General features: G+C 27.6%; 9 protein-coding genes across 13 annotated transcripts in view; 7 read left to right on the top strand and 2 right to left on the bottom strand.

The window, feature by feature from the left end:
• The first annotated feature begins 100 nt into the window (after positions 1 to 100).
• LOC127063294 (U3 small nucleolar RNA-associated protein 6 homolog) lies at positions 101 to 3171 on the top strand. The gene is made up of 10 exons (XM_050992862.1): positions 101 to 149; positions 231 to 328; positions 494 to 620; positions 739 to 879; positions 955 to 1145; positions 1217 to 1441; positions 1521 to 1866; positions 1950 to 2120; positions 2209 to 2383; positions 2470 to 3171. Exons 2-10 carry the CDS (start codon positions 237 to 239, stop codon positions 2808 to 2810), a joined length of 1809 nt encoding a protein of 602 aa, XP_050848819.1. The 5' UTR covers positions 101 to 149; positions 231 to 236; the 3' UTR covers positions 2811 to 3171.
• LOC127063299 (tektin-B1) lies at positions 2695 to 4896 on the bottom strand. The gene is made up of 7 exons (XM_050992868.1): positions 4574 to 4896; positions 4351 to 4513; positions 4016 to 4276; positions 3758 to 3928; positions 3473 to 3695; positions 3177 to 3400; positions 2695 to 3094 (listed from the first exon to the last, which is right to left on the bottom strand). The coding sequence occupies exons 1-7, from the start codon at positions 4617 to 4619 to the stop codon at positions 2893 to 2895; spliced, it is 1290 nt and encodes a 429-aa protein (XP_050848825.1). The 5' UTR covers positions 4620 to 4896; the 3' UTR covers positions 2695 to 2892.
• A 169-nt stretch (positions 4897 to 5065) lies between these two features.
• Positions 5066 to 10773, top strand: LOC127063300 (transcriptional regulator ATRX homolog). Of its 2 annotated transcripts, none has more exons than XM_050992871.1 (5): positions 5066 to 5218; positions 8921 to 9436; positions 9540 to 9810; positions 10130 to 10460; positions 10528 to 10773. In XM_050992871.1, the coding sequence occupies exons 2-5, from the start codon at positions 8975 to 8977 to the stop codon at positions 10553 to 10555; spliced, it is 1092 nt and encodes a 363-aa protein (XP_050848828.1). In that variant the 5' UTR covers positions 5066 to 5218; positions 8921 to 8974; the 3' UTR covers positions 10556 to 10773. The 2 variants fall into 2 exon arrangements, with proteins under 2 accessions (XP_050848828.1, XP_050848827.1); XM_050992870.1 differs by having other exon boundaries at positions 5072 to 5218; positions 8948 to 9436.
• Positions 10774 to 11312: 539 nt separating this feature from the next.
• LOC127063306 (60S ribosomal protein L38) overlaps positions 11313 to 22298 on the bottom strand; it is a 70686-nt gene continuing 59700 nt past the window's right edge. The window contains exons 1-5 of one of the 2 annotated variants that reach the window (XM_050992882.1): positions 12346 to 12451; positions 12154 to 12188; positions 11665 to 11725; positions 11467 to 11589; positions 11313 to 11385 (exon numbers count right to left, since the gene is read on the bottom strand). In XM_050992882.1, the coding sequence (XP_050848839.1) occupies positions 11345 to 11385; positions 11467 to 11589; positions 11665 to 11725; positions 12154 to 12156 (228 nt within the window). In that variant the 5' untranslated portion in view covers positions 12157 to 12188; positions 12346 to 12451 and the 3' untranslated portion in view covers positions 11313 to 11344. Of the gene's footprint in view, positions 11386 to 11466; positions 11590 to 11664; positions 11726 to 12153; positions 12189 to 12345; positions 12452 to 22298 lie in introns of those variants that run through there. The other variant, XM_050992883.1, reaches the window with a different exon arrangement.
• Positions 12524 to 14321, top strand: LOC127063302 (uroporphyrinogen decarboxylase). Of its 2 annotated transcripts, none has more exons than XM_050992875.1 (7): positions 12524 to 12675; positions 12776 to 13073; positions 13140 to 13298; positions 13378 to 13539; positions 13610 to 13747; positions 13815 to 13988; positions 14078 to 14321. In XM_050992875.1, the coding sequence occupies exons 2-7, from the start codon at positions 12777 to 12779 to the stop codon at positions 14216 to 14218; spliced, it is 1071 nt and encodes a 356-aa protein (XP_050848832.1). In that variant the 5' UTR covers positions 12524 to 12675; position 12776; the 3' UTR covers positions 14219 to 14321. The 2 variants fall into 2 exon arrangements, with proteins under 2 accessions (XP_050848832.1, XP_050848833.1); XM_050992876.1 differs by having other exon boundaries at positions 12549 to 12598.
• Positions 14449 to 17201, top strand: LOC127063304 (BAG family molecular chaperone regulator 2). Of its 2 annotated transcripts, none has more exons than XM_050992880.1 (4): positions 14449 to 14564; positions 14628 to 14851; positions 15484 to 15596; positions 15698 to 17201. In XM_050992880.1, the coding sequence occupies exons 1-4, from the start codon at positions 14545 to 14547 to the stop codon at positions 15929 to 15931; spliced, it is 591 nt and encodes a 196-aa protein (XP_050848837.1). In that variant the 5' UTR covers positions 14449 to 14544; the 3' UTR covers positions 15932 to 17201. The 2 variants fall into 2 exon arrangements, with proteins under 2 accessions (XP_050848837.1, XP_050848836.1); XM_050992879.1 differs by having other exon boundaries at positions 14452 to 14564; positions 15481 to 15596.
• LOC127063296 (nibrin) lies at positions 17353 to 20284 on the top strand. Its single transcript, XM_050992864.1, has 10 exons — positions 17353 to 17627; positions 17763 to 18043; positions 18117 to 18250; positions 18328 to 18482; positions 18562 to 18721; positions 18816 to 19071; positions 19138 to 19272; positions 19338 to 19903; positions 19979 to 20050; positions 20137 to 20284. Exons 2-10 carry the CDS (start codon positions 18019 to 18021, stop codon positions 20173 to 20175), a joined length of 1542 nt encoding a protein of 513 aa, XP_050848821.1. The 5' UTR covers positions 17353 to 17627; positions 17763 to 18018; the 3' UTR covers positions 20176 to 20284.
• On the top strand, positions 20817 to 21293 carry LOC127063307 (general transcription factor IIH subunit 5). The gene is made up of 2 exons (XM_050992884.1): positions 20817 to 20966; positions 21107 to 21293. The coding sequence occupies exons 1-2, from the start codon at positions 20932 to 20934 to the stop codon at positions 21291 to 21293; spliced, it is 222 nt and encodes a 73-aa protein (XP_050848841.1). The 5' UTR covers positions 20817 to 20931.
• Positions 21337 to 21996, top strand: LOC127063305 (zinc finger HIT domain-containing protein 1). The gene is made up of 2 exons (XM_050992881.1): positions 21337 to 21478; positions 21598 to 21996. Exons 1-2 carry the CDS (start codon positions 21337 to 21339, stop codon positions 21918 to 21920), a joined length of 465 nt encoding a protein of 154 aa, XP_050848838.1. The 3' UTR covers positions 21921 to 21996.

A 22298-nucleotide genomic window follows, 5' to 3' on the forward strand; every position in this document is an offset into this window, starting at 1 on the left:
AGTCTGAAAGAATAGCTTAGAATTTTTAGTTTGTATTTTCAATTTCAGATGGCGCGATATTCTAGAGTTTCATATTTTTTATTGTAAGCACGTATATATTATTTTTCATGCTGCCGTTGGATTTTGCTCCTTTCACGTGGTCGTGAAAAGTAATGTTATATATATAGTGTGTTGTAATTTAATATTTATAATAAAATAAGTTTTGTATTTAAATATATAAATAAAAACAGGTCAGGATGGCAGAATTTGTAGAAAAGCGATGTGAGGATATGATTCCTGAATTGGAACAAATGGAAAAAATAAAACTTTTTGATAAAAATGAAATTCGGTATGTCATGATATACATTGATGCTAATTATCATTCTGTCTACAAAAATACAAATAAAATTTAGTCTAAATGATGTTAATATTAACATTAATTTTGTATAACCTTTACAACAACGCTACTTTTAATAATAACTTTAATAACAAATTTTATTTATTATTCCATCAGAGGTATAGCAAAAAAACTTAAAGAATTTGAATATAAAGTTCAGCGACATACAAAATGTAAAGAAGACTATTTACGATATATTCAATATGAAATGGATCTTTTGAAACTAATTAAACAACGAAGAGATGTAAATGATTTTTTGTATTTTTTTTTATTTTATATCTTTTTCTTTTTATAATATTGCATATAATTATATAGTTTATAATATATTTTAATTAAATATATATCTTTCTGTTATTTATTAGAAATTCGGTATTACTCACAAAAAATCTGATATCGATTATGCAATTGCAAATAAAGTTAATCATTTATATAAAGAAGCTATATTTAAGTTCCAAGATGATATTAGATTTTGGATTGCATATATAAAGTTCTGCAAACATGTGGTAAGTTTATATATTTTATAAATAAATTTGAAATTGATTAAATTCAATAACTGTAATACTAATGTTTTGTTTCAGCGTTTTCAAAGTTGTGTTAGTCGTATGATAAGTAAAATGTTACAAGTGCATCAAGATAAACCAAAATGTTGGCACATTGCGGCACGATGGGAAATTGAAGAAAATAATAACAGACAAACCGCACGTCAATTTCTTCTTCGTGGTTTACATATTCATCCAAATTCACAACTATTATTTATTGATACTTTTAGGTAAATAAAAATTAATATTACTTTATATGAATGTCATTTTAGATAAGAGCAATATTTTATGTTGCTTGTAGATTAGAATTAGATGAAACATTAAATAATACTGAAGATAATGAAAGTAAAACACAAAGCACTCCATCTGCAATAGATGATGAAGATGACATGCCTTTACCATTAAAAAGAGCTTATGTCGTATATAAAGAAGCAAGCAAATGTATAGAAGATATCAAATTTATTATAGAATTACTGAATATTACAAAAGAATACAAGGCAGAAAAATTACAGAAAAAAATTGTTAGGTAAATTTTATTTTGTGGATATATAGATAATAACTTAAAATTAAATTATGATTTATTTCATTGCATTTATATATTATAGTGACATGATCCAACAATATGCACATGAACCCTTAATGTGGGATACAATGGCACGCCGTGAATTGGAAGGTCTAGTACAGCCATTTGCATCTGACGAATCAATAATGGAAGTTAATTCTTCTGAACAATCTTCTTTAAGAGATCGTATAACTTCTTGTAATAAAGTTTATCAAACAGCTGTAAAAAAAATTAAAACAGAGGAAATGTGGTCTCTTTATATAGAATGTTTATTAGAAATAAATCACGATGCAGGAAGTCTCCCAAATTTTAAGAAAAAATTATTAAAAAATACTTTAGCACAGGCACATCAAGCTAAAAAATTAAAGGAAAAATATTATTTACATTGGGTATATATAAATAGAAAGTTTGAATAATTATATAATTCAAAGAAAAATTCATAATTGAACAATAATAAATTATTTTATTTTAGATTGATATGTTGAGTAATGACAAGAAAGATGAAAATGCACAAAAAAAATTGGAAGAAATTCTTTCCTCTGCTACTGAAATTATTCCAAATAGTGTTAGTCTTTGGCATGTTAGATTAAGACATTTATTAGTTACAAGACAAGAAGAGGAAGCTACCAATGTATTCGTAAAAGTAATATCTTTATATATATATATATTTTTTTGACATTTTTAGTAGAATAAAATAAAGAAAATATCTTCAACTTCTTGCATTTATACAGGCAACACAAATTCTTGGTGAGAAGTCATTACCTTTGTGGAGAATGAAGCTTTTACATACACAAGCTACAAGTCCTGATAAAACTGAAGAAATTTTTCAAGCTGCAGTACAAGAACATCCTAACATTTCTAAGGATATGAAACCTAGTTATATAGAATGGCTAGTTTTAACTAAAAGTATCTATCAAAAAATTTTATTTCTTATAATGTAGATTCCAAACATCAATAACTATGTATTTATATTATTTGATATGTTATTTTAGGTATTCAAACTGCTCGGAAAATGTACGATAGTCTTTGCTTACAACCACCAATGTGTCTTGAATTACACCAAAAAATGGCAGAATTAGAACTTATTCAACCAGAAATTGTATTAAAATATGCAAGACGTCCTCATGAAATGGCCGCTTTACAATTCGGTAAAAATAATTCTAAGGTTTGGCTAAATTATATCATATTTGAAATGAATCACGGAGATCCAAAAAAAGTTGGAGAGATACATAGACGAGCAGTTAAAACTTTAGAAGCAGCTTTGACCGATACTTTTATTTCTGAATATGCTTTAATTAAAGCTAATCCTGATTCAATAAATTCAGTTTTATGAAATATTAGATATATTAAAATTCATACTTATATGTATTATATATTTTACTGATTCATAGATAATCAACATGTAATATTAGAATTTATGATTCCAGTGGTATTTCTTTCTCCATACGAGTCAGTACAATATTACGATCTGTTTCGTTAGGTAATTTTGTTCTATCGCCAGTTTTTAATGTTGATCTCATGTCTAAACACATGATATCTGTTGAAAGTGAGTGTTGTTTATCTTCTAAATTTCTATCAACCCGTAGAAGTAAAGATTCTAGACCATTATATGTCGCTCTATAAAAAAAAGTAAGAAACAGATTATGGAAACACCATGAGATATATTCGTCAGTAATAAAATATTTACATAAATACATACTTCGCGTTTTCAATTGCTTTAGCTAATTCATTTTCTATTTTTCTCAGTTGTAAAACTTCATTTCTTAAACCCGTTTGTGCTTCATCTTCGCACAATTCAAAACCAGGTCGGTAGTTACGATTTTCTAATCTTGTTTCGGCACATTTTATTGCATCTGTTTTATGTAAAAATTCATCTTCCAATCGTACAATTTCTTTCTGTAAATTTTCCATTTCTTTGTGCATCTATAATGTCGATATTAAATTTTAAAAAATTTATTTTTAAATAGAAAAGAATATATATATTGAATCATATACCTTTAATTTCTGCCATTCAAGTTCGTTTCTAGCTTTTTGAGTTTGATATATTCGTTTTCTCAAAGCAAAGTCAGTAACATCTTGTTGAGCTTTTATATCATTGTTTGCACGGTCGCGCATAACTTGCATACCTTCCCGAAAACTATATACATCACTTAATTCATTGTCTGCCAAAATTTTCAAATTATTACAATGTTCTATCCAACTTTCATAAGATATCTCACTATAATAACATGAATATGTATTTAGTATACAAGACATTCATCAATTTTATTACACACTTACTTTTTTGATTTTTTCAAAGCATTCGGTTTATAACTAATATTAGCACAAGTACGATCCAATTCAAGCTTTTCTTTATCAATCCTAATCGCTTCATTTTTATCTTCAATATCTAAACTTATTTTAAATTTAACTTCTTCCAAACAATTTAATTTTTCCCATGAAGCTTGCACCCTGTTGAAAATGCATGAAAATAATCTTATAACTATAGCCTACCTTCACGTATATTATATGATATAATAAAAATAAATACACATTTACTTATCGGTCAAAAAAGTTTTAACATTTTCTATGATGCAGAGTTCTTTTTTCAATTCTGTATCAGCCTCATCATAAGTAAGTTCTGTTCCTCGACGGCAGTCTCTCATTGATATACATTCCGCGGTAACTCGTAGAGGATAATTTAATGTATCTATTTCTCTTTCCGTGTTTGCTTTCTCATCTTTTAAAAGATATATTTCAGAGAGTAATCTTGTTAATAAATGTTCAAATAATTCTCCCCATTTAGACAGTTCTGTTATCCTATTGATAATACATCATTAAATTTAATTATTATACTTAAACAGTATGTATCATTTTTCAAAAATGATATTTACCTATCTGCCAGTCGAACATTATTCATATATGTATTCCATTCTGTTTTAACTCTTGTTTCGGATCGAATGATCCTTCCTGAATTACGCAATTCAAATGCATCAGATGTTCTACTTCCTACACTTTGCTGAAGTTCCCATTGCTTAGCATACCAATCAGGTAATCCTTTTTAAATAAATCATCTTCAATTTATTTGAATTTCTAAATATTATTATCAATACATACCGATATGTGGCACTGGTTTCTCGTAAACAGTTACAGATTTAGCCATTACAAAGAGAATTTATTATCTAATTCAGTCGATCTACCGATATAAGAATTCAATAAACGAGACAAATACAAGAAATAAAAAGAAATCGTTAGCGAGAAAGATTTAACATGAGTTGGTTGCCATAGCAATTCGTAAATGCTTTTTGATTGTTGTCTATTAAAAGGAATTCATTCTTTCTATCACCAATAGATTAGAAATAATGCACAGGATATCTTCTTGATCGGAGACTTCGTTAATTAATTATATTTTTCTCAATGTATTAATTATATTATACGTATCTATCAAAGCAGAAATGTGAAATTTGAAATTGGCGCCGTTATATGAAAACTTGCTAATTACGTTCGTTAACGCTGACAGCGCTCCATCGCGGGAATAATTAGAATTAATCGGACTCGCAAAAACGAGGAGCAAGTGTGCGTGTAATGCACTAATCTGTATCATAGTGTTTTCTATGTTACATCAAGTTTTGTGAAAATAATATTATGTGCTTTTATAGTTATAAACTAGTCATATGATAGAAGAAAAAGAAGAATATATATTAACATAGTCAATATACAATCATACTCAACTTCGTATGATAGGACTGGAAGATTAACAAGGCAGGTAGAAAGAGAATCTTAAATGAATGAGGAGAAAAATCTCTCCTTGTACCAACCGGTTTAATAGTCGTAAATTGATATATAGACAATATGGTGACGGTCAAATACGCAGGCAAACCAGTTTACTTTTGTAAATTGTGATCGATCAATTAATATGACTTAACAAACGTAATGGAGAAGAAGTAATATATCGAAGTATAAATTAATAAAGACCTTATTACAAATAATACAACAAATATAACAAATACGTATTTATAATTTTATGTAGTATTTTACGTAATGAGAATTTAGGTAAATCCATATATAAGAGATATGAAACAGAACTCTTCTATCGGGTCGTGATGTTTTTTAAACAAATGTACGCATCTCTTCGCGTTGCATTTATTTATATATAGTACTATCCTTATCGCTCGTACATTCTTATACAATAAGAGATTCGAAACAACAGCAGTGGAGGAAACAGAAACGACGAAGAAGAAACGACTACGAAAAGTTGATAAGATTTGAACAAATTTATTAGATAGAATTTAATTATTTTATTATAAACAACCAAATGAACATTACTGTTATATCTTGTAATATTTATTACGAAAAATTAACAACATAACGAAAGTCTTTCTGCGGAGAATCGAAATTATATACATACATATATATATATACCTTTTTATATATTCAATATAATATTCGATATATTACTGATCGCTCTATATGAAAAATTGCATATTACGCATGCTTTTAATTAATCATAAAGTGGGTCCGTAACGATCAGAGAATATACCGACCAAAATACCACTGATCCAAATAGTTTATAAATTATTGATTCTCGTTTTTTTTATTGGTTAAATAAGATTTGTCCAGCGTTTAATTGGTGTTTAATAAGTGCTTGCGCCAAAAAAATAAGGACACTGTGTAGTTTTGCACATGTGCTAACAATATTTTCTATTCACCCCTCTCCACTTCTACACCACCCTCTCACCTCTAAAGAGTGTTATGGATTTTTATGATAGGAATTTGATTAGTAGTGGATTAACTTGGTATATCGATGTATCTGCACAAGGTCAATTTTTTATTTGCTTCTCTGAGGTTATTTTAGAATTTTTCCGGGAACTTTGACTTCTCTAACGTTTTTCTTCTTCAATTACTTCGTAAGTTTTTTTTTTTCCGTACAAAGTAAAGGGTCTCCATTGGTATTTGTTTGATGTTTACTGTGAAGTAGCGTATATACATATATATATGAGATGGCCAAATCATTCCAATACTTCATATTTGTATAATAGCTACAACGATCCTAGCATTTGATTTATTATTCACATATGTATATACAAAGTATCCACACATTTATTAAAAAATCTATTTTTATAGAAAATCGGCCGAATGTGTTTGAGGTGATCAATTAATTAGGAAGTAGTCCATTTCTAGAGAATCCTCTAGGAATAAACCCTAGAAACTCGGCGAGTATATCCGTAAGATTTTAACGTATGAATAATGTGGGTTCTTAAATATCTTTTCAATATATCGTAATCCATTCCTTGACTAAGGAAATATAACCAATAGAAATATTAAGTTGCTGTATCCAATCCAATAGTAGTTTTTAAAACCTTTATGCAATTTATAGTTCCATAAAACCGTACACTTTATAGTGATAAATTTGGATTCTAGTTCTCTCTTTATCTCTTTCTGTCTTTCTTGCACCTCGATAATTTAATACGAAGGACGAAGAAAAGTGTATATTTGGATCGTCGTTTCGTATAGAATAATTTTGTATGTTTGCTTTGTATGTATGCGTATATACGTCGTATTTTGCGACTCAGGTTTCAATGGATTTCTTTAGTTACGAATTCTATTACTGTATCTATCAATAGACAACGGCTTTTCTGAGAATATAATTAATATAATTAGAGAGATCAATAAGTTTTTGTTTAGCTTTGAATAAGCTTGATCAATCGTTTATCTCTCTGTGATTATTTAATTTTAGATTTTTCCGTTTCAAGTATTATATATATGCACAGAGAGTTTCAGTGGGATATAGAATTACATACTGTTATCGTTTTTTCTGATTTACTAATATATATACGACGTCAAAATTACATAATATGAACGAATTATTTAATAGCGTTGTAAAAGTATAAATCAATTGTTTATAATTATCGGTTTATAGTATACCATGCATTAGGGGAAGAAAAGGGCAATCGGGACTGTTGTTGGTCAAGTCTTTGATATAAATTTTTGCATCATCGTGAATAATGCCTTTGAAAGTTGTTGGCTATATTTAAATAATTAGTATTTGAAAAATCCGATACTCCTTAGAATCATCTTATATGATCGATCAAGTTATTCTAATTGCACGTTCAGTACGCACGTTTGTTGATCCTAAACAGCATATTATATGAACTCCTAAGTTGTCTGTATTAGTCTTTAGATTCGTTAGATTAGCTAATTATTGTGTGATTCGTCAGTTCTTAATATTTATTGCGTCAGGATTGGTCATGTCTTGATTGATCGTTCCCGAACCAAATATTAACGAAATAATATGATGTAGAAATTTGATGCTACCATTAATAGTAGCATACAAATGATCTAGGCCATGAGTTAGCCGATCCTGTTCGACACAATTAAAGTCTAAAAATTCCCATGTACGATGGTAAATCGTTGCAAGTGAAATCAATCAAAATCATCGGTTGAACTATTATCTGGCATTTGTTAAAACGACAAAAATGTATATTTTCTAATAATTTATACTTGTCGTTCCTACATATGACGGCTAAATCGGATGAATTGCTAACTTTATTTCGCGATCGGTATCTTCCATCTTCCAGCTAACGTTGTTTTCGAAAGCTTGAGGGATGTATGTATGTATGATGTGAGTGACCGAACTCGGTATAGAAGAACAATGAAAGGAGGATATAAAATGAATATCATCGTAGATACGTTGAACGTGGCTTGTTGTAATTCGGTATTGAGACATTAGCTTTCGCTTATAATTTGATACGGATTTGTCCAATTTTATAGCCCATCGGAACAGCGCTGAATTTGAATCATTTATCATTCATTTCCGATGTAGTCGTAATTTGTATACAAATGATAAAACTATACGTTGATAATATACAAGTTATTGTATTAAAATATTTTAATGGATACGCATATATACATATATATCGTATAGAAGAAAAAAAAAAGAATTCGTTTGCATAATAACATGAATTCCTGTTGCGGAGTCTTCTGTTGAGAATATATCAGATGTCCGAATACAATGCGATAGTTGTGCTCCAAGTGCGAACACGGAAAAGTTTGAAATGATTCAATATGTAGCAATCAGTAATATCGTGATAATATAAAGTATAATTAGAAAGTCGTGTTTGCCAAATTAAGAAACAAAATACATTTTTTCCCCCCGTAATATTTGATACGAATAAGTATTCATTTTGTATCGTTCTATCCTCTCTTCTTTACGAGGAGTTTCGTGTAAAGGATATCTCCGTGAAATTTTCTTCAGTGATAAATAGGTAACGGGATCGTGTCTCGTAGTGCAGTGTGTAGCTGTGTGGTAGTGGTAGTAGCGGCGGCGGCTACGGCGGCGACGGCGGCGGTGGCGGTGTTGGTGGTGGTGGATGATGGTGGTAGTGGTGAAAGAAAAGGGCGGTAAAGCACAGTAAAGCATTCTGACGCGCGTAGAACATTAAAAAAACATAGTATCTATCTCAGGGTCGTGACCAAACGGTGATTTTGCAGTCCGAATTAAACGGTCGACGGATTAGTATGCGAAGACTCAGTATGCGAACAAAACGCAGGAAGTCCGAGAGAAACAGTGAGAGCGAAACTGAAGAAAATGGCGTCCAGTCGCAGAAGCGTAACGATACATCCGATAGCTCGATTGATACTGACGAAAATAATAAGAAAGACAAAGAAAACGAGTCCGATGAAAGCGAGGATCAGAGTTCGCAACTAAATCGAAAATCAAGCGGAAAAAAGCGCCTTTCTCGGGGGCGTCAAAGTGAAGAACAAAAGACAACGCCGATAGCAAATAGCAAACAAACGTCGAAATCGAAAAAACAACAACTGGAAGATGCCGATGAAATGAAGAGTAGCGCAGATGAAGAAAATGGTAATGTAACGAGGCGGGGGGCAAACAAAAGACGTAAAAAAGACGAAGTGAAAACAGAGCAAAAGACATCTCCTACGTCTAGTCGCGGTGCAGCAGACGGTGAACAGGAGTATGAGGTACTAGTTATAGCAATGGCGTGCCGGTCGATTCCCGCCTAACGAATATGATTTTGAATAGCGTAGTATTCTTCCTGTATATTTACATTACATCGATTTCTAGGTCGATAAGATCGTTGGTCATCGTACCATCAAAGGTAGACGACAATTTCTGGTAAGATGGAAAGGATACGGAGAAGATTCGGATACCTGGGAACAAGAAAAAGATTTGAATTGTCCTAAACTTATCGAAGATTTTCTAACGGAAGATGCCGAAACCGAAGAAACCATATCAGAAAAATCTGCTAAATCGATTAAAATCAAATCGCCAAAAGCAGATAAGAAAAAAGATATTAAAAAATCCAAACATAATAAAAGACAATCCAATTTATCAGGTTTGTTTTATTTTCTTCATCTCTATAAATATTTATTTAATAAGCAACATTAATCATTTTTTATTATTATTGTTGTTGTTGTTATTATTATCATTATCATTATCATTATTATTATCATTATCATTATCATTATCATTATCATTATTATTATTATTATTATTATTATTATTATTATTATTATTATTATTATTATTATTATTATTATTATTATTATTATTATTATTATTATTATTATTATTATTATTATTATGAAGATATCTATACAATTAATAATGTATGTAACTTTCTATTATAAATTTATTATATTATTTTATTATAGAAGAGGAAAATGAATCTGATAGTGCAATTAAAAATGATGAGAGTCAAAAGGAGTTCGAAGTTGATAAAATAATAGAAGTACATTTTAAGAAAAATAAAAAGAGAGAATTCCTTATTCGTTGGAAAGGCTTTAGTGCTGCAGATGACACTTGGGAGCCAGAAGAAAATTTAAATTGTCCTGATCTAATAACTAAATTTATGGAAAAAGTTGAAAAAGCAAAAACTACAGATATGCGACAACTAAGAACAAATCCTACCCATACAAAACGTTACACATTATCAACACATGATTCAGGAAGAAGACTGTCACGTCGACATATGGACAAACAAAGGTAGACTTATCTTGTATCTTTTTTTTTTCAAATTTTTTCTGATTATGTGTAAACTAATTTCTTACAGAACTACGTATCACGAGTGCTATGAATGAAGAAGTTATAAATTGATTAAACTTTTCCATTTTTATTTTTTATTTTTTTTTTTTAAGTTTTTCCAAGAATTTAAATATTATCCAGAAGAAAAAATGAAATTGATACTTCTTATTGTAGTAGAAATTACAATATACATTTTTTATCTTTACAGTTCTTTAGAAGAACTATGTCACTGCTAAAGAAGCAAAAATAATAATAAATATTAGGTCGTTACAAATGTTTTATGACTAATTTGTATGTAATCCTTGTGTTTTGACATTAATATTAAATATATATTAAGTTTATTTTTTCATATACCTTTTCATGCATAAATAATAACAATTTTTTATCAATTATAGACAAAATAAAGAAACACTTTATATATTTAAATGAGTTAAGTACTACAAAATACATAGTGATAAATATTTTAACGTCACCCAGAAATATCTTAGAATTTTAAGTGATTGAATTGTATTATTCATTTTATAAATATCTGATATTGAAAAAATATTCATGTATAAAGTAATATTAAAACCTTAAGAGAGAAATTAATGTGAATTAAGCTATATAAATAAGTTTATGTAATTAGAAAAAAGCTTCCAGTCCTTCAGAAATATTAAAGTAGTATTAATTTTTATTTCTTTTTTTCTAGAATAATCTTATGTATGTAATATTAAAGAGAGAAAAGTATAAATTTTTTAAAGTAAATTAACAAAATAAATTGCTTTTGTGAAAAAGAAAAGAAACTTGAGTCAAGGAAATTAATAAATTTACATATTTATGAACACAATGATATTTTATTAAATCATTTACATACGCTCACTTCTCTTCACTTCCTTTACTTGTAAGCCTAAAATAAATATTTCAAATGTCAAAAAATTTCTTTATTTTAATATAAACAGTTAGAAACTTTCTTAAAATTATGTTATACCTGGAGGCAAAGATTGTTTTAGTTTCTCTGCTTTTTCTTTATCTGTAATTACAAGCGTGTATAGGAATCTTGAGCAACGAACTTTGAATTTAACATTGTCTGCATTCTTTTTAATTTTCACCGCTATTGAAAAAAGAAAGATTAAGTATTAAAATTTTGTTCATAGAAAATAATAAAGCAAGTATCATCAATTCTTACATTTAGCATCTTTCCTCCTTGCCTTCAGAAGGAAGTCCTTGATTTCTTTGATTTCACGTGGCTATAAAAAAGGCATGATGTATTATACGTAAAATTAATAAAATGTAACTCTTTAATTAGTATTAAAGATTCCTTTAAAAATTTTATATATATAAAGAGATAAATATGAAAATTAGTGGTATCAGGAATTAATTTTATTGCACGATTATATTACTAACAAAGAATAATATCTTTTTTAATACTTAATCTTAATAGATTGTTAGTAAATTTTAAAGAATAAAAATGCACAATGTTATGTAAAATTGCACATGTTATTTTTCAAATGAATATTAAGTATAATTAGAGTTTGTAAACAATAAGTTCATGGTAGTGACATACAAGACTTCGTTGGTATTATAAAAAACGCCATTAATTGGTCTGTTCGTTGCGATTCTTTTTTTATCGTTTAATTATTGAAAAATAACATTATTAATATTATTAAAAACTTACCATTGTGAATGTTATTAGTACTTGATCAAGAAGTCCTAAAACATTAAAAATATAACCTAATTAAAAAAACATTGAAATGATATTTTCACGATGCACGATTATATTTTTTTATATATATTGATATTAGCAAATCAAAAGGATTTCTTTTTTAAACACAGATTTGACAATATTTTTCTCAAATACGCGACTCACCGTGATGCAATTATACCGGAAAAAGGAACTTTCTAGAACCGTAGTTCTCACTCACAGATTCAGAGTAAACGCACTACAACGCTCTCTACGAGTTCTCTACGAATTTACTCTGTTATTTCTATGAAACAAAAACGAGCTCTGTCGGTAAAAATCAAAAATGTGTAGGTACTACATATATATAGATGTAATATCGCGTGGAACGTGATAAAGCTAAAGTTCTTTACGTCTGAAATGATTGTGGGAGAATAAAACGGTTAATAAATTTTATAACATTTTTGCACGATATAAATTATTTTTTACTTTTATATAAAATTTAATTATACCATTAAGGTAAATTATAGCACATATATTTCATTAATCGTAATATGATTGAACACAAATTTTAGATGATTTAATTAAAAAGTTTACTTTAAAATATTTGTGCTTATAGTATGACAGAACACAATTTTCCTGTTTTACAAAATGATCGAATTCTCAAAACAATTCGTGGCGAACCAGTAGATAGAGTTCCTGTATGGATTATGAGACAAGCAGGACGTTATCTTCCAGAATTCCAAGAAGTTCGTGCTAAGCATGACTTCTTTGATGTTTGTCAAAATCCATCATTGGCATGTGAAGTAACATTACAACCTATTAAACGCTTTGATCTAGATGCAAGCATTATATTTTCTGATATTTTAACAATTCCACAAGCAATGGGTTTGACAGTTGAAATGGTTTCAAAAGTTGTAAGTAATTCATATAATATTACTTCAAGTATATATTCTCATCAAAATTGTAATAAAATTATATAGGGGCCAGTTTTACCTCATCCTTTAAATGATCCATCAGATCTATCACGATTGGTAAAACCTGAAGTAGAAAAAGATCTGAAATATGTTGGAGATGCAATAACATTAACTCGTCATAAGTTAGAAGGAAAGGTTCCACTTATAGGATTTACTGGAGCACCTGTTAGTATTATTTATATATATTATTATCTCATACGATATATATTAACATCTATATATAATAATCATCATATAATTTTAGTGGACATTGATGGGTTATATGATTCAAGGTGGTGGTAGTTCTACAATGGCTAAACCACGCACATGGCTCTACAAATATCCAAATGAGTCTCATCAATTGTTAGAACTTATTACCGATGTAGTAGTAGATTATTTGGTGATGCAAGTTAAAGCTGGTGCTCAGGTATAATTAAATAAGCTTTTATTGTTACATAGTATGTGAGTATTCATTGACATTCAATATTATATTTTAGTTATTGCAAGTTTTTGAAAGTAATGGAGATTATCTTAATGACGAGCTATTTTCCAAATATTCTCTTCCATATCTTATAAAGATCAGTAATGAAGTAAAGGCAAAACTAAAAGAACAAAATGTTATGCAAGTACCGATGGTAAAATTTATTTTCTTTAAAATCTTTTTAATATTGCAACATTTACTACACCAATATCTTTTTGTAGATTGTTTTTCCTAAAGGTGTAACAATGGATTCTTTAGAAATGCTTGCAAAGGTGCAATGTTATGATGTAATAGGTCTAGATTGGACTGTAGATCCAGTGGAAGCAAGAAATCGACTAGGAACTAATGTTACTTTACAAGGAAATATGGACCCATGTGCATTATTTGCTACTCCAGTAATTATTAAAAACTTTTCTTATTTTATTTCATTAAAAAAAAAAAGAAAAGAAAAACGGATTTGTATATAAGTATTTTTTATTACTAGGATAATATTAGTCTTAGAGCTCACCATATGGTAGAAGTAATTGGTAAAAGTAGATATATAGCAAATTTGGGTCATGGCATTTTACCAGATACGCCGATCTCGTCAGTCGAAGCTTTTATAAAAGGTGTTCATGAGGTATAAATATATATGGAATATGATAATGATAAATATGTATAATATATGTGTACAGAAAAAAATACAATATATAAATGTATTTTTAATAAAATTGTATGTTATTTAATTATTACATTTTCTTTAAAAACGATCAAATTGGATCGTATCCAAATGAGAAATTATCGCAAGTTCAAATGTCCCGCGGAAAGATCTATATAGCCAATCACAGCGTCACGCGCTTTTTATTGTTCGAACAGGCCAAGTATAAAGTTGGCCACGATGACCATAGCTGCAGTACTACATTCATCTTTTCGCGTGTTGAGCTTCTGTCAGTAGTCTGTTTTATCCCTTCTATGAAACATTTAACTAAAAAGTAATTATTGAATTTGTAAAAACGCATCAATATATTAAAAATCTAGTGGGGATTTTTTTTTAGAATTTTCGTTAGAATGGAGAGTCCTTTACCTCATATTATTGAAAGTGCGGATTGTGATAGTACGATAAAACCGAAAGATAGGTTAGTCAGTTTGTTGGATCAAATAGAATTACATGTAGAACAACTTCGAAGAGATGCCTGGAGACTTGAAGAAGAAAAGGATACTTTATTAAGTACTTTAGATACTATTAGAAACAACGAACTATTAGGTTTCTTGGAAGAACGTGAGTTTTAACTGTTATGATGAAATTTATCTTTCGAATATTCTAGTTGTATCTAGAAACCTTGTTGAAACGTTATAAAGATTTATCAGTTTCGATGTGATCTTATCAAATCATCTTACGTTTTTTTTCCTTTTTTTCAATACGATAATATTTGTTTTTAGATGATTATATGATAGCGTCGATATTTCAAATGCGTTTTAATATAAATTTGTACATTTTTTCATTTAAAAATGATACTCTTGAACTCTATTAATTAGAATACCGGGGAAAAAGTTCGAGAAAATCAATATAGTTGATCAAGATAGTTTATTTAGTAATTATTACTTTGAATTTAAATAATCTTTATAGTTTATATATAATATTAAATAAAATAAAATAAAATAAAAAAAGCAGCAGAATTATTAAAAAGATTTTATTATCATGATTTTGCATTGTTTCAAATAACGAATAAATAATAGTGTTTAACTTAAGAAATATTTTAATTTTGTATGTGTGTGTGTGTAAATGATCATTTTAACTTACAATTTACAAAATTGTTTATACTGTGATGTGTATCATTTTTTTAAAGTTGTTAATTCATAAATATTTAGATTACATATTAATAGTAAGATCTTTATGCCCTTTTTAAGCAGCAGACAAAGATGACGTATTACGATATGCAGAAAGATTATCTATGCGGTGTTTAACCGTAGATGTTTTAGTAAAAATACAACGTGATAATGTGCAGCAGGAGGCATTACATCAAGTATATTTCATCATATATTCATATATATATATTTGTTTATTTATAACATAATGTAAATGTACTTATATCATTTATAATAAAATATAATATGTGTGTTTCAGGTAAATGGTTTAATAGACGGTTTAATTGTTAATCTTCGTCAAGATCCAAGTGGAACTCGACAAAAATGTGCTGCATTTATGAATGCTTGTTCTTCTCAAGCGATAGGTCATTCTGATAAAAATTTTGAAACTGCTATCCTTGGATGTACTTTAGATGATCAGAAAAGAGTGAAGAAAAGATTACAAGGTTTATTGGATTACATTGATAAAATGCACACCATTGAATTTCAGTAAAAGACCTATGGCATAATGTACATTGCGAATATATTGATTTATGCATTTTCATAATATGTGTTTTTAGTAATGTTCTGATATTGCATAATATGAATATTAAAGAAGATGCTTAAATAATCATTTATGATACATGTAGTAAAAGTATAATTTCTTTCTGCATTTGCGAAGCATCTATGTTTGTAATTGTTAGGAGGATGTGAATTTCTTATATTATGTACCATAAGAAACTGACTTTACACAGCCTATGCTACAATGAATAGAATTGATGGTGTATATATTGATGTATGTGTACTAACTTTAAAATTAATACCAACAATTCCATTCGGTGTACAAGAATATTAATAACACATGTGATACGCAAAGAATTTTATAAAGAAATAATAGCACAGGCCGGAGCTTCCTTACCTGCAACGTAAATTATAAAATTATGATTATACATCATAATTACACGTGTAAAAACTTACATTAAAAAAACAATATAAATATGATAAAATAGACACACAATATATTATATCATGTACTAAATTTTGGACATCAAAAGATGATTATGTAAGTTTTATGTGCTTTTAATATCTATTAATAATTAGAATAAGATCAGAATTCACAGAAATTTTTTGTTTAATGTAGTCTACAAAAAAATTAATTTTAATTATTTATTTGCACATGAAAAAGTGTTAGTTACAGAAAATTTCACCAAATATATTGTCATTTAATTTATTATATTTATTTTTAATAAAATCTTTTTACTGAATACTCGAGTACAATGTCGCGTTTATCAAATATGTTCGTGAGTGTATCATATGGGCTATAATTGTGAGGTTAAATATTTCGTATTGTTCTAATAAGTTATATTTCGTCCTCTATATTTATAAATTATTTTAAAATTTGCAGTTTTATTTTTTGTATCATATTTTTTAAGACTTAATTATTTAATTGCTGGCCACGTGGTTAATTTTTTTCTGTTTCTTTTCGTTTTCTTAAATAAAATAAAATGTTATAATATTTTTTTAAATAATTTTGTAATAATAAATATGTAAAATATACAAACAAATATATATATATACATAAGAATATATTTGTCAGAAAATATCAATTCTTTATGATTTTAGTTTTAAATATTAAATATGAAAAAGTTAACAGCTATGATTATAATTTTTCATTGATAAACAAGTTGGAAATTGTTCTTGTTAGTTTCCAACATTATATAGTACACGATGCATTATTATCACATGTATTATAATGAAATATAGAATTTATTTTACTTCCTGCCCGCTTGTATTCCGTATTATTATAATTGGAAAGCATATTTTTTAGTTAACGTTTCAATTATTGCTATTATAAAATATATCATTTTTCGATTGGACAAGAATATACCATAGATAATTTTATTTAAAGAAATATAGTACAAGTGAGGATAAATATGCAAAATATTCTTATTTTTTATTTATAAAAAATAAATAAATTTATCGTTTTTCAATGAGTTGAAAATTACGTTAGAAAGAAAACGGATATAAGATATTATAGGATGTTATATATGCTAATACCATATTAATAACATGAAAAAGGCGCGAAAGGACTTCTCAATAATGACCTTTACTAGAGATTTGTACAATTAATCGTTACAAAGAGTTATCCATAAAAAAACAAATTGTTTCAGACGTGACGTAATACGCGGGTATTTTTGCTGTCGATGAGTGTGCGTGGATATTTCTTGTAGTAAATACTTTCGATATTTTTGATTACGTATTTTATTTTGTAACGTTTGTGCAATCGAATAACTTGTATGAGAATTGTTAACATAAATTTGACTGTTTTGTGGTTGCACTTTCAGTATTTACTTCCTTGGCCGTCGGATTTTTGTTACTCGTCAATTGTTTGCGAAGCTGTTCAAAGAGCCGCCACAATTATACACGTGCGCGAAAGAACCTGCTTGATTATTCATCTATCAAGAATAAATTTGTATATTTGAAGTGTTTAAAATCACTTTAAGATAGTTTTATACAAGATAGTTTATACAATTAATAAAGATTCATTATAGCATATATTAGAGCAAAAGTATTATCAAAAAGACAAATTAATTATTGAAAATGTGGTTATTAACAAGTCCTACTGGTAATATTATATATTTTAACCTGTTATAATTATATTTGATATAACTCTGACAATTGATCAATTTTGATTTTAGGAGAGCTCATATATTTAAAGCCAGATATGCTTGTATCAATAGGTAGAAAGAAAGGTGATATTATTCTATCACATGACACTTCGATTAGTAAATTTCATGCTTCTATTATAGTTAACTCTCAAACAAAATTTGTGGTAATTTATGTTCAATTGAAATATTTTTCTAGAATAGTTCTATCAAATTTTTTTCTATATACTTACGTTTTATTTAGGTGGGTCAACCTACCTCTACATGCATACTTAAAGACGAAGGATCTAAATACGGAACTTTCATTTTAAGAAATCAAAAGTTTAAAAAGGTGATAACAGATATCAATTTAAAAGATCAAGATTTAATAAGAATTGGCTTACAAGAAGAAATATTTATGTAAAGTTTTCATATTTTTCATTATATTTCTTATATTTAAGATTTTAAAGTACATGGTTAACACTATATTATTTGACAGTGTCTCGTATATACCTATAATTACATCAACATCTGGATTGCCAGATAGCGCAAAAGGTCAACTTCATAAAATTATGGATGATATTGATGGTATTATCACAGATAGTTGGGAAAAGTTTTGTACACATTTAACAGTATTAAAACCAAAATTGACAGAGAAGGTTTATAATATATTTTTTTCTTTCTTAGATATTTTTTGTCTGAATTTCTATTTTATTTTATATGATACATTTAATATATATACCTATGTTTTAGGTAGCTGTATCATTAGCAGCTGGTATACCAATTGTTAGTATAGATTATTGGAAAGCAGTAAAATCTGCTACACAAAAGGGTGAACCACTTCCTAAAACTGATAATTATATATCAGAGATAAGTGAACAATACATTTCCAAAGGAATAGTTTCTCTTTATCCAAATGATAAACGCAAGACATTATTTACAAACTTAATATTTATATTTTTTGATTTAAAGCAATATGAGATTTATGAAACAATGATCAGATTAGCAGGTAAACAATTAATTGCAATTTTTTACTTTTTTAATTAATACTAATTCGTGTTTTAAAAAAATTTAGGTGGAAAGTCAATAGTACTTAATTTGAAAAATAAACCGACTCTCAAATTGCAACATAACTTCATTTATGTACAATTTTCTAGTAGCGATGAAACTCAATTAACAGAAGATGTTATGCAAGAGTATGATCATATATGTAAGTTAATTTTTTTTTTTATATATAATCTCTATTATTTATAAATTTGTGTGCATAATTTTTAGGTAAAACATTGAAAAGTTTAAAGCACAGAGTTATACCAGAATCTGAAATATCACTTGCTATTTTATATTGTTCTATTGAACGTTACTGTAATATAAAATATAATTTTGCAAATATTCTCCAAAGACAAGAGAAGCTTAATTATGATTTACCTGACACTCTTGTTATTGATACACAAGATCAAGAACTTTTAACAAAAGAAAATTCTGTAGGAGAAAAGAGATCTTGTTATAGAAGAGACAAAAATTGTATTGAGGAATCATTAAAAATTGGTGATCGTGTTAGTACACCAAGCAATGTTGCTTCACAAAAGATCTTGGATAATGAGAAAAAATCAATTACTTACATAGAACCTACTACTTCTAAAAATTCATCTCTAGAGATTATTGAATCTGAAGAAAGTGATTCAAGTGATAGTTCCATCATTGAAGTAAAAGTTGTAAAAATTGTTAAACATAAATCAACAAATATGCAAGGTACATCAAAAACAAAAGAAACACAAGAAACAAAAGTAAAAGAAAACTTAGCTACTATTAATTCATCAAATATTAGATGTTCACAAAATAATGTAAATATTTTATTTTATACATGGTATGAAATAATTTTATTTTTTTTTTAAATATTCAATATATATATTTTATAGGATATTAAACAAAATTCTAATACATCAAACATATCAATACGTAAACGTCCACCTGGAAAAACATTCCAAAAGGTTAGTGTGTATATATATATATGTATATTACATATTTTGAAATTATTACATATTACTTAATTATATATTTTTATTGATTAATCTAGGCACATGTTAAAATACCTGTTAAAAGAATAAGACTTTAGATCGTTACGAAGCAAAGTGGAACTAGCGAAGATGGTGGAGTATACTATGGTTTTTTAGATAAACGAAGACTTTATAATAATTACATTTATGTATAAATCCAAAGAAAATTAGCTCTTTCCTGTTGAAATCTGAGATATTTCTGCCAAATATGCTGGCAAGAACATTACAGTCACAAACCTTATTACTACTGTGTCTATATAGATATTATACGTTGTGCATATGAAATTTAAACAAAAGATAAACCTTAAATCCTTGATCTCTGGAATAAGGATTTTCAGATAGTAATTGATTGAATTTGAGTCATTCATCATGCCAATGAAAGCAATTACAATTAATGGAATACTTAAAACTATTCAATGGGAATGAGTTAATAATCAAATATTAATTGGGTTTCATTAAAAAGTATTAATTTTATTTCATACGATAAAATATTATCAAAATATATTTAATAAAAATATTATTTTTTATAATAAAAGAAATGTTCAATCAAGATTATTAGAAAAATTTCTATGTTGATTAAATTTAAATTAGTTCATAATTCACTCACACTACATGTATCGAGATGGCGCTGATGTTTACAAATTTTAAGTTAATGGCGATTGTCAATGATGGTATCATATATTTTATGACATACGTACATAAGCATAAGCGTGGAACTGTGGTGTGTAGTGACACTTGTTATGTGCACGTGAATATTTTACAGCAAATATAATTGTTGTTTATCGCATCTTTGAAAGTTGAAAGAATTATAAGAAATGGTAAATGTTCTGAAAGGAATTCTTGTAGAATGGTATGTAAGTTTATGTAAAAGAGAATTAATAATAATACGTTATAGCAGTTATGTACTTTTACTTTAAATATTATTACTATGAATATATAATTTTATCGTATATTAAATTATATTATATGTAAGTTAAATATTTTTTATAGTGATGCGGCTATGAAACAATTCCTTCTACATTTAGATGAAACACTTGCTTTAGGAAGAAAGTTTATAATTCAAGATCTGGACGAAAGGCATTTATTTATATCCATTGATATTTTAGAAACATTACAAGCAAAAGTGGATGATCTTATGGATCAAATATCATTTCCATTAGCTGAAAAAGGAATATAATTAACATAAATAAAGAAATAAATTTTAAGAAATATTAATAAAAATGGCTGCAAGAGAATCAGGTAGAATAAAGGATGCTTATCAGAAAAGGATCCTTGATGATGCAGCACGCAAGCGTAGACAAAAGAAAGCGTTAGAAGCTTTGGAACAAGATAATTTTCATGATGATCCACATGCGGATTTAGGTGAATTTTTATATCACTTATTGTTATGTTATTTGATTTTTACAAAGTTGATTATATATAAGATAATATTAAAGATATAACAATTTCATATCTTGAAATTGATATAACATTGTTTTCAGTAATGAGCAAGAAAGTACCAAAATTTCAAGAAACATTGGACAATAGAGGTGGTAGAAAAAAAAAGACTAGATCGGCGGAATATTATAAGCAACGTTTTCGTAAAACATTTGGCCAACTGGTTGAAGAGGATCTTAATGCAAATCCATCTTCACCTAATTATGCCTCTGCACAAGCTCCACCATCTCGTTTTCCTGAAAGACATTTTTGTGCAGTTTGTGGTTTTCCTAGTAATTATACATGCATCCCATGTGGTGCTAGATACTGTAGTGTCAAGTGTTTGGGTACGCATCTTGATACAAGATGTTTAAAATGGACAGCTTAGATGAAAAGTTTAATTTTACTTTTTATTTCTCGGTGTATTATAAAGACAATAAAACTGAACATTTTTAAAGAGAAAATTAGATATAATATTTTGTATAATATATGAGCTTTATATGATACAAATTAAAGTATATATCAGTTTTATCTTATAAATATTATAAAATAATTGGGAAAGTATTGCAATCATAATTATCTATAATTTAATTATTTAATAATAAAAATGTTGAATTTATTGAGTCATACACATATACATATGTTCTTTTAATAATAAATTTATTATTAAAATGTAACACAGGTGAAGAAAAGAAAATTAAGATTCATGATGCTAATAAAAAGATGATAGGACAAATTGTTTTAATCATATATTTTAGACAAAAAT

The sequence above is a fragment of the Vespula vulgaris genome, chromosome 4, assembly GCF_905475345.1.
Source record: "Vespula vulgaris chromosome 4, iyVesVulg1.1, whole genome shotgun sequence".
NCBI classification, from domain to species: Eukaryota; Metazoa; Arthropoda; class Insecta; order Hymenoptera; family Vespidae; genus Vespula; species Vespula vulgaris.